We start from the raw sequence: 11,151 nt of genomic DNA on the forward strand, positions 1-11,151 counted from the left end.
TGGACCCCACCCCCACCCTTACTAGCTATGTGTCCTTGAGCCAGTGAACATGCCCCCTCGGGGCTTGCTTCCTCATCTGTAGGATGAGATGCCATGAGAGCCTGCAGGGTCTTGTGAGGATCGACTTACTATGAAATTCAAGTCTGAAAGAGCATCCAGTACATACGTTAGTGTCCTCCCTGCTGTCCCCAACACCCCTGTCCCATTCTCCCAACAGGTGAAATCCCACTGCCTGTGTTCAGGACGTCAGCACAGATGTCTTCAAAGACGACGCTCAGCGAGGCCAGGCGTGACCTGCGGGCATGTCTCCAGGGCGGCCCTCTCTCAGGCTAACCAGAGGCCCCCCAGCACCCCCCAGCATCCCCCGTGCTTCAGCATCACCAAGCTGCACCACCTTGCAGGCAAGGAAGGACGCCCAGAGGCCTCCAGGTCCCCAGCTCATTCCACCATAAGAGGATTCAATGCCATCCCAGGGCAGCTTCAGCCTCGCTGCTGAACTCTCGTTCAAAGCAAGAGGCTGACACGTGGCTATAACGTCTTTTATTTGTGCCGTCCACGCTGGACGCGCAGAGAACCGGCGTCAGCCCCCTGAGAGCACCCCCATCTCCCCTGCACAAAGGAGGATCGGGCATGGATATTCAAAGTCAGGGAAGTGAGAGAGGAAAGCGCCGTGCACGTGCCCTTGGACACTCAGAGGTGGTGAGAGAGGCTTCCCCACTTCTCCACACTCACAAACTCAAGCGGGACAGCTGAGGGGTGAGCAGGCCTGTGAGAAGGGCGGTGTGATTACACCCACGGGATGTGAACTTTTCAGGGGTGGGCCGGGGGGCCGGGAGAGGCTCTGTGCTCAGGATGCTGGCTGCTACTTTTCCGTGGGGCCGGCCTTGGAGAGGAGCTGGGAAAGCCCGAGGCTGGGGCAGCAGTGCCCTTACTGCTTCCTCTGGGAAAACCAGAGCCCTCAGCCCGCTCAGGCCTCGGGAGTTCCAAGCCGGGGTGGACGCGTGCTCCAGTGGCCCTCTCGTTAGGTCCGTGGTGGCCCCAGGAGGGCTGCAGCTAAGCGGCCCCATCCTCACTGCCACGGGGATCACTGAACGGGCACCGGTCCGAGTGCCCCCGCAAATGACCTCTCTCCATTCTCTGACCAGAGTTCCGCCCTGTTAGGCAGAGGGCAGATGCAGGATTTCACTTCCTTTTGTCCTGACACACGTGTGCGCACATGTAGGAGGCCAGCACGTGAGGGAAAGGGACTCGAGTGACGCGTCCAGCCTGACAACTTTTTTCCGGGCTGTAAGCAAGGGGGAAGAAGACTGCGCAGTCTCTTCAGAAGCCGCTCCGCAAGGCAACTTTGCCTCCCCTCTGGCCGAGTCATTCAAGGCTCAAGTCCACAGGAACCGACACCTCACCAGAAAGGACGAGAAGACACCAGAACAGAAAAGCTGGAGGCCACTGACTTTGGCGCTTGAGCGGTGAGCTGTCCTCAGCCACCCACGCTCAGGGCCTCCAGGGGAGGGACGCGGCGCCACGGCGCCTGCCCCAGGGTGCGGCTATGAGTCTGTGCTCAGTACCGGAAAAGGTCCCCTGCATGTTGGAAAGACCGCCCTCTGCTGCTGGGGCTGTGAGATGACAGCCGCCCACCACTGTTCTTCTAAAGGCCTGGAGATAAACAGCCCTGAAGTGGGGCGGGGGGCCTCACTGTGGGGCCTCGAGACCATTAGCTGTTGTACAAGGGAATCACCCGGGTGATCACCTGCCTGCAGATGGGGCACCTCTTGGGCTCTGGCAAGGCGTGGTAGCACTCGGCGCAGGAACACACGTGCCCGCACTCCAGGAAGACGCAAGACCGGAAGTTGCTCAGGCACACGACACAGGCGTGCTTCAGACTCTCCCGGTCCTCGGGGTTGGCTCGGCTCAGCAGCTGGGCCTCGTGCTCCCGGAACGCCTCCTCCATCTGCTGGAGGCGCAGTCGCTCTCGCCGCTGCACATACTGCTTCCGGAGGATGAAGAAGAGGGTAGCGCATGTGGCAAAGCCGAACACCAGCGTCAGGACCTTCCAGAGCCTGACGCTGGACTCCTGCCTCTGCAGCAGGCTGTCAAAGTCCTGGCTGCTCAGGTAGTACTGCATGCCCTGCTTGGGGGGCTGCAGACGGATGGAGCTGCTGTCCAGGACCAGCTCGCCCACCCCCGTGAGGGTGGCCCCCACCTTCAGCATCTCCTCTGTCTCCTGGACACCCTTGGGCCGCTCCCCGCTGATGTAGTGGCCAATGACGTCCGTGAAGGACTGGATGGAGGGGTGGAACTTCTCGTACACAGTCTCCAGGCCCAGATCCAGCGAGTCCAGGGGCTTCAGCACCCGCACGGCCACATCCACGCCATCCTCGTGGGGCACCAGGTCAAAGGGCACCACGTTGGTCCTCTGGTGAATGATCTTGGAACAGTCGTTCCTACAAGAGAACTCAAGATAAAACAAAGGATGGCAGATACCTCACACCCGGGCAGGGGTGGAGAGCACCTCGATGCCAGGAGGACAGTTTGAAGTCTGAAGCGAGTGGAAGACTACAACAGAAATCACAATTGTCCAGAGCCTCAGAAGAGGGAAGCTCGGTTTTTTAGGTTCTCAGGCGATCTCAGTGGGCAACAAATATTGTCACAGATCACCTCTACTCTTTATTTCCCTTTGCCCCTGTAAGACAGACTGATTTTTTTTATCTTAAATAAATGCCTCAAAAAAATTAAAAATAGAGCTACCATACGACCCAGCAATCCCACTTCAGAGTATATATCTAAAAGAACTAAAACCTGGATCTAGAAGAGGCATCTGTGCTCCCGTGTTCACTGCAAGGTTATTCACAACAGCCAAGAAACGGAAACCACCTAAATGTCTATCGACAAATGAATAAAGAAAATGTGGTATATACATAACAAGGGAATACTATTCAGCCTTTATAAAAAAAAAAAAAGGAAGGAAATCCTGCCGCATGTGACAACATGCGTGAACCTGGAGGACATTAAGCAAAGCGAACTGAGGCAGACGGACAGAAGGACAGGTACTGCACGATTCCATTTACATGAGGTATCTGAAGTAGCCAAACTCACAGAAACAGTAAAACAGTGGTTGCCAGGGGCTGAGGGAAAAAGAAAATGGGGAGTTGCTGTTCACCGGGTATAAAGTTTCACTTCTACAAGATGAGTAAGTTCAAAATCCCCTGTACAACCTTGTGCCTGGAGTGAACAGGACTGTACTGTTGTACTTAAAATTTGGTTAAAAGGGAAGATCTCAGGTTAAGTGTTCTTACCACAATAAAAATTAAAATAAAATAGAAATCCAAAACAAAGCCCTCCTACCATCAGCTGGAAAAATGGAACTCCATGTAATAGCATGAAATTATCTTAACAGGTACTGAAATCATTAATCCATGCCATAAATCAGTGTTTCTCAAACCTCAGTGTGCATATCCACAGACTCCAGGTCCCCTATCCTGGAAATTCTGGCTCAGTAGGTCTGGAGCGGAGCCCAGGAATCTGCATTTGGACAGGATGCCTAGATGACAGCAGTGGAAGAGGTGCTCAGACCACGCACAAGAACATCAGCAGCATTGAGAGACCAGTCTCCGCCCTGTCTCGGGAAAAGCTTGAAGACGTGGAAACAGGGCCAGGACACCGACACCTGAACCGACCACCTGTGTGGTTTGGGCCCATGGCACAAGGCTACGCACCAGAGGCGAGTCGTCCGGTTCCACACCATCTTGTGCTCCTGAAGCGTCAGCCGCTGGATCACCCCCTTGCAATTTTCCACAAACTGGCTGTTAAGCGTTTCTTTAACAGACCGAACGGCTCCTGAATGGAAACAAATTATTTTATTTCTGAAGAACTGTTCCGCCCTTTCCTTTAAAGTAATTTAAAATTTGTATTTCGTTTGAGTGAGTTTTATTAATCAACATGATGAAAATATCATCACCGTAAGTTATGCTTTGGGGCACTCTGCTAAGCAGTTTACACGGATCACATCATTTCAGTTTTACAGCAACCCTGTAATGTATATTTTAGAGGTGGAGCGATGACGGTTTGAAAAGGTTGCATAATTTCGCCAGGATCACACAGCAGTAACACAGGTCTTTCTGACCCCAAAGTCCAAGTTCTGAACCACTGCCCCAAGGCTACAAAAGGCCCTCAACGTCAGCCAAGAAAACCTTTACCAAACTTTTAGAAGAGGGAGTTATTTTTCATTTTACCAATAAATAAATATACCTTCAATAACAGCGTAAGGCACACATTTTCCTGGAGCTTCTGAAAGAATACTCTTTAAGTCTTCACCCAAGTGGATTCTTTTAGCTCCCTAAACGGAAACAACAGATTGAATTGACTGCTGAATACTGATATGCTCAAACAAGTGAAAAAAGAAAAAAGACTATTTACGTTTTTCACGTTGAGAGACTAAGGACATCAGGCAGGAAGGAGACTACGGAGAATCTGATTCCGAAGCTGTGTCCCAGAACTTTTACCATATAAACAGGCTTGGGGCAGCGCCTCATCTCTGCCATCTGCAGAATGGGGGTGCCACTTACACTCCTCCAGTTAACCAAACATTCACTCCTTTTCATTTTAACTTTTTAAGACAAAAATATAAAAGATACTAATCAATTTGTATACCATAGATCTGAATGTAATTTGATCTTTTCCTGACAACACAGAACCATGCAGCCAAAGGGCTTATGCGTAAAAGCACCTCAAGTAGTGACCAGTACGTGGTAGGGGCTTGGGCCACGGTAGGTATAATTATCACCGGGCCCTTGTCAGTTCATGCTCTGCATGAGACATTATAATAAAGGGCTGCCTTTGCATCACAGGGCAAGGCTTCGGGAACCGGTGCCAAAACACTATTCTTCTACTCTTCAGTTTGCCTCTCTTCCCTCATAATCAGGCAAGCACAGTTACCTCTGCTGCTACCCTCCTCTCACAATCCCCAGTTCTCCATCCCTTCCCATTCAGCTTCCAACCTGCCGTGCTTGGGAACCAACCAAGCCTGTTACTGATGCATCAAAAGTAAGATAAAATTAGGGCTTCCCTGGTGGCGCAGTGGTTGAGAGTCCGCCTGCCGATGCAGGGGACACGGGTTCGTGCCCTGGTCCGGGAAGATCCCACATGCCGTGGAGTGGCTGGGCCCATGAGCCCTGGCCGCTGAGCCTGCACTTCCGGAGCCTGTGCTCCGCAACGGGAGAGGCCACAGCAGTGAGAGGCCCGCGTACCGAAAAAAAAAAAAAAGTAAGATAAAATTAATAAAACCACTGAACATTTTCTGAGCCAGGCACTGTGCTGGGCGCTAGGGATTCAGGGATGAATGAAGGACAGTTCCTGCTTTCAGGTATTTCCATCAACAAATCTTAAGGACGCCGGATGAGTAATCTCTAAAGAGGTGAGGAGGTACTGGATACATACTAAGGTCACTCTAAGTTTAAGCTGCTGCTGCACAGTAAAAAACAGGAGCAAGGTCAATAAAAACTTATTAACCAGGTACACTGGGAAGATAATAAAAACAATGGCAATAACAACAACTAACCCTCAGTTTATTTACTCCTTTATTATCTGTCTCTCCCTCCACTGGACTATTGAACTTAAGAGGGCTAGGGCCTTGTCGGTCTTGTTCACTGCTGTCCCCCTAGTGCCGAGAGAGTGCCTGACACATAGCAGGCACTAAATATATATTTGATGAATAAATCAGCAAATAAATAAGCACTTAGATATACTACATTCCAGGCACTCTGCTAAGCACTTTAAATGCATAACCCCATTTAATGCTCATACCATCCCTATACGGCAGACATTATTATGCCCAATTACAGATAAGGAAACTGAGGCTCAGAGAAGTGAAGTAATTTGCCCAAAGTCACACAGCTAGTAAAGTATCCACCATAGGATAGTTGGTTAAATTTTTTTAAAAAGGAAGGGAGGGGGAATTCAGTCAGAAAGACCTGGGATTGAATCAAGCTTCAATGCCTCTACTGTGACTTTGGGCAACTTAATTTATCTGAGTCTCAGTTTCAAAACCTGTAAGAGGCGGGGGACACAATCTCACAGGATTTTCATGTGGATTAAATGAAACTTAAGTGTGAAAGAATCCAGACCAGGGGCTGGCACATAGTAGGCATGTGATAAATAAGCATTCCCATCACTATGAGAGATGCAAAAGGATAAGACACAAGCCCTACTCCAGAAGTTTTATAATCTGATCAAGAAACTAGAACCGGGGGCTTCCCTGGTGGCGCAGTGGTTGAGAGTCCGCCTGCCGATGCGGGGGACACGGGTTCGTGCCCCGATCCCGGAGGATCCCACGTGCCGCGGAGCGGCTGGGCCCCCGAGCCATGGCCGCGGAGCCTGTGCGTCCGGAGCCTGTGCTCCGCAACGGGAGAGGCCGCAGCAGTGAGAGGCCCGCGTACAGCAAAAAAAAAGAAACTAGAACCTAAAATATGAGAAGTCCCAACTGTTTTTCCAAGAAGGGTCTATTTCTTTCATCCTCATTTAGGAACTAATCAGCAAAGCTTTTAAGGTCACCCAAAGATGGGTCACTGCTTCAGAGGATCCCACCTCCCGCCAACTTGATGCCAATGTGATTTCGGATTCGGAGTCAGAAAGTAAAGTATCAGTTACAGTCACAGCCAATCACTTCAGGAGTAACTTATTTAATTAAGCAAACAAGGCGGCAGTTGGAATCTCACCAGGATGTCATTCACACCACAGACTCAATTCCTTGGTAACTAGGTGCATTCCAGGCAGATTCCAAAACTCCCTTCATGGCAGGGATTTCGCACATTTGTTTCTAAGCTCTTAATGTAAACAATCTGATGATAATGAAGTTAGGTTTAGGAATCCGTCTCTCAAATAAATGTCAAATTAAGCCCTGTTGTATTATGAAACTGCAGCCAAAACAAATCCACAGATATTTACTGGGCATCTACTCTTTGTTAAGCATTGGGTTAGAACCTAGAAGAAGGGTAAATAAGATCCTGTCTCTGACCTAACGAGGTCCATCTCTCGTGAGCTGCTCACACATTCACAACTGAGCAATGTGGTCAACAAGAAAAAATCCTATACTTGGAATCAAAAGACCTAAGTTTAAGTTCCAAGCTGACTAGCTGTATAGACCTTTCCTCGGAGTCTCGATTTCTTGATCTGCAATCCGGAGGTGTCATTTTAACTACCCCAAGAAATTACTGTGAAGAAAAACTAAAACCAAGATGGAAACGTGTTGTGTAAGTTGTAAAGTGCAGCTCAGGGAAGTGGGTGGCATTTCCTAAAGGGCTATTAATATAAAAAGGAAGTCTTTTAGAAGCAAGGAGCTGAATGGTTATGTAGTAGGTAAATCTAGGGCTTCTGTATTTGCGGTTCCCTCTGTCTGAATTACTCTTCCCCAGGCACCTGCACTGCCCCCCTCAAGTCTTCCTGGGCTCTGCTCAAATGTCACCCTATTTAAATGTCACCCTTTCTCCAGCACTCCATGTCCTCTCTTCCTTGCATTACTCTGTAGTATTTATCCCCATGTGTCACACCATCTGATTGACTTGTTTATTGTCTGTCTGGTTGGACTAGATTGGAATCTCCATGAGGTCAGGGACTTCTGTCTGTTCCACCCACGCGATACCCTCAGCGCCTGGAGCATAGCAGGTGTTCAATAAATATTTGTCGAATAAAATAATTAAGTCAAGATTCATTCTGAGTAATGAGAGAGACTTAGGAGAAAGGGGGCAGTAAAGCAGTTATCACGAGACCGGAATTCTGATCCTAGTTCCTCCGTCTACCGGCCGGGCGACACCCTCTCGGAGCCTGTTTCCTTCTCTTGGATCTTCTCCGAGGGTGGAACGGCCCACGGCGAATCGGGGGCTCACCATTACCCCGGGCAGGATGACCGGCTGAGGTCAGACGGGCGCTAGCACTGACCTTGAGCTCTTGGGCGACCTGGGCCTTCTGCCGGTACACGGAGTACAGGACAGCGGTGACGACAGAGCTGGTGCCCAGCAGGATGAACTGGCCCAGCGAGGCCCGCCCTCCGCTCTCCATGGCTGCGCCGAGCCCTGGGCGCGGACTGGGACGCCGCCAAGGTCAGGCCCCACAACGCGCGACCCCCGCCCTCCCCCTCCTGCCACCTCCCTCCACCCGGAATCGCACCCCCAGCACTGTCTCTACCGGAAACGCGCAACCGGTCGCCCAGTGATGACGCAAGACCTGGAACTGGAAGTGGGGCAGAGCAGAGCAGACCGGAAGGTTGTGTTGCCAGGGTGATCGCCGGGCTTCAGCTGCTTCTGCTGGGGCCGGGTCTCCCAACTCGTACGTGGGGAACGGTTTTGCGAAGCTGAGTGATAGCTTGTCGCTCCGTGACCCTTTCGACACTCGGTGCATCAGCCATAATATCGCCCGCGTCGCCACGGTCTCAGTCCTTCTGGTTTCCTGGGGTTATCGCGTTGTTTGATGGGTCGTTTGATGACTCCGCCATTGGATTGGGAGGAAAGAAGAGAATTAATGTCTAGTAAGCACTTGTGAGTATTACACATTTAAGCTTCAGGGCAAACCTTGAGTCTTGGCTTTTATTCTTCCTTTTTACAGGTGACAAAACTGAGGCCAGAGAGGTTAGGGGGTGTGCTCCAAGTCACACTGCTAATGAGTGCTGGAGAGGAATTTACCGGACAACAAAGCTTATTACCTCCAAGAAGGCAGGTTATATCACCAAGGTATTGACAACTCCTTAATCTGCCGTCAAAACATATAACAGCATATTTTATTAACTAACAATTACAGCTACAGGGACTTCCCTGGCGGTCCAGTGGTTAAGACACCTCGCTTCCATTGCAAGGGGCGCGGGTTCAATCTCTGGTCCCGCATGCCGCGCCGTAGCGCAGCCAAAAAATAGGGAGGGAGGGAGGCAGCTCTTGAGTGCCTATTATGCGTCAGGCACTGTGACAAAAAGTTATACGAACATCATACCACTTAATCCTCACAACACAGCTATAGTGCAGATTTCAAACTGTTTTCTGATCTCCTTCATAAAATAATCAAGAGATACCCCCAAATTTTATCCAAAACATCAACCTGCAAAGCATGTGTTCATTCAGCTGTCTCCAGGTTCTGCTTTAAATTGAAAATACAGGAATGTACCCAATGGCCAAAATCAATGTATGTAAAATGCATCTAAAAGCTGTAAATTGCTCTAAAAAAGTAAAATCTCTTTATTAAAGCAGCTGGCTATCCATGACATTTTCCTACTCCATTCCTTAATTATGCTAGTAGTCAAATAAGAATTACACTGTATGAACATAGGGTTAGAATCTCCAGATTGTCAACACCGCCACATGCCTTTGATGATTTTCAACCCAAGGGATGATCATGAATTTGTTACACACACACACACACACACACACACACACACACAGACACTTATAATGAGATCTAACTTTATTTTTTTAATTAAATTTGTCAAAAGTTTGATAACACATTGTGTTGGCAAAGGTGTGGGGACAGAGACTCCTATTCTTTATGGAGAACCATTAGGCAATGCTGATCAAGATTAAAAGTGCCCACACCCATTGACTGAACAATTCCACTTCTAGAAGTTCTTCCTGTGTAAATACTCACACATGTGAACATAACAAATATACAGTATAAATTGCAGCATTGTTTTTAATAACAACAGAATGAAAACAAACTAAATGTTTTCAATAGTTGGTTAAACAAAATTTTAATACATGTGTATATGAGCATAGCATAGTAAAATAGCAAACTGTAAACTGTTTGAATGTGATCTCACTGATTCCAGAAAGGAAGGAGAATATATACGTTTGAATAAAATAATATTGGTTGTTTCCATAAGAAGGAATTAGGTGGCTAGAGAACAGAGTGACTCTTCACTCTTTTGTACTTTTTAAATGTGAATGTATGGCATGTTTCAAATTAATAAAAGTTGAATTTTAAAAAGAGGAAGATGAACACACCAGTCACTCCAAAACCAACGACCTCCTGCATCCAAGGCTCTGGGCTGGACACTAGGAGACACAACCGTATACAGCCAGGCTCTGCCTTCTGGCTGTTTAGGGTCTGTAGAGAAACAGACCCGGGCAGAGTTATCTATTATCCCAGGTCCAATGGAATTGGGCAACAAAGTCCTCCGGTAGAGGGATGCAGCTTACTCTCCTCATGAGGGAAGGAATTTGAGTTCTGTAAACAGAATGGTGGGTAGAGTGACAGGATGGGAGTGGGAAAGACTTTTCATGCAGAGGGAACAAGATGAGCAAAGTGCAAAGCTATCAAGAGTTGGCTGGTACAGCCTGAGCCAAGGGCATATGACAGAGAGCAGGGAGCAAGTAATTGAAAAGGAAGGTTGGGACCACATCCTGTAGGTCGCTAATTGCCAAACCAAACATTTTAACTTCATCATTTTGAGGATGGGATCTAGTAAAGCTGTTTGAGAACCTGCAGGGCATGATCTAACCTGTTTGTTAGTTAGTTTGTTTGTTTGTTTGTTTTTTTTTTTTTTTTTTTTTTTTGCGGTATGCGGGCCTCTCACTGTTGTGGCCTCCCCCGTTGCGGAGCACAGGCTCCGGACGCGCAGGCCCAGCGGCCATGGCTCACGGGCCCAGCTGCTCCGCGGCATATGGGATCCTCCCAGACCGGGGCACGAACCCGTATCCCCTGCATCGGCAGGCGGACTCTCAACCACTGCGCCACCAGGGAGGCCCAGTTTGTTTGTTTTTTAATCATCGAAATTATTTTTTATATACAGCAGGTCCTTATTATTTATCCATTTTATACATATTAGTGTACATATGTCAATCCCAATCTTCGAAATTCTTGTATTCTTAGATCACAGCAAAGAAAAGCACAAAAATTTTAAAAAGACTGTAAAATTGAAAACCAGTGGAGAGTCTCCACTGCTAGGGGTCCTTGTTTACAGGTTTCTGACTATTTGGGAACTTTTGTTATATTCTCAAGGGGGTTCCTTGGGAGCTCATTTTTAAAAAGTCATTCTTAAATGAAACATTGTTTCTTTTTTTTAATAATTGAAGTGTGGTTGATTTACAATATTATGTTAGTTTCAGGTTTACAGCATAGTGATTCAGTATTTTTGCAGATTTTACTCCATTATAGGTTATTGCAAGATAATGGTTATAA

General features: G+C 48.2%; 1 protein-coding gene across 1 annotated transcript; it reads right to left on the reverse strand.

Annotated features, from left to right (window-relative positions):
* Positions 1-525: 525 nt before the first annotated feature.
* On the reverse strand, positions 526-8,145 carry MUL1 (mitochondrial E3 ubiquitin protein ligase 1). The gene is made up of 4 exons (XM_082614516.1): positions 7,930-8,145; positions 4,246-4,333; positions 3,714-3,834; positions 526-2,441 (listed from the first exon to the last, which is right to left on the reverse strand). Exons 1-4 carry the CDS (start codon positions 8,047-8,049, stop codon positions 1,712-1,714), a joined length of 1,059 nt encoding a protein of 352 aa, XP_082470642.1. The 5' UTR covers positions 8,050-8,145; the 3' UTR covers positions 526-1,711.
* Between the last annotated feature and the right edge of the window lie 3,006 nt (positions 8,146-11,151).

The sequence above is a fragment of the Mesoplodon mirus genome (assembly GCF_964341445.2).
Source record: "Mesoplodon mirus genome assembly, chromosome: 3".
Lineage (NCBI taxonomy): Eukaryota > Metazoa > Chordata > Mammalia > Artiodactyla > Ziphiidae > Mesoplodon > Mesoplodon mirus.

Excerpts from the sequence above, each read along its gene's own strand:
- MUL1 (XM_082614516.1), bottom strand. The coding sequence starts at position 8,049 with ATGGAGAGCGGAGGGCGGGCCTCGCTGGGCCAGTTCATCCTGCTGGGC. Across the intron at positions 3,835-4,245 it reads GCCTTACGCTGTTATTGAAG|GAGCCGTTCGGTCTGTTAAA; the intron begins GTATATTTATTT and ends GTTTCCATTCAG. Across the intron at positions 2,442-3,713 it reads AACCGGACGACTCGCCTCTG|GAACGACTGTTCCAAGATCA; the intron begins GTGCGTAGCCTT and ends GTTCTCTTGTAG.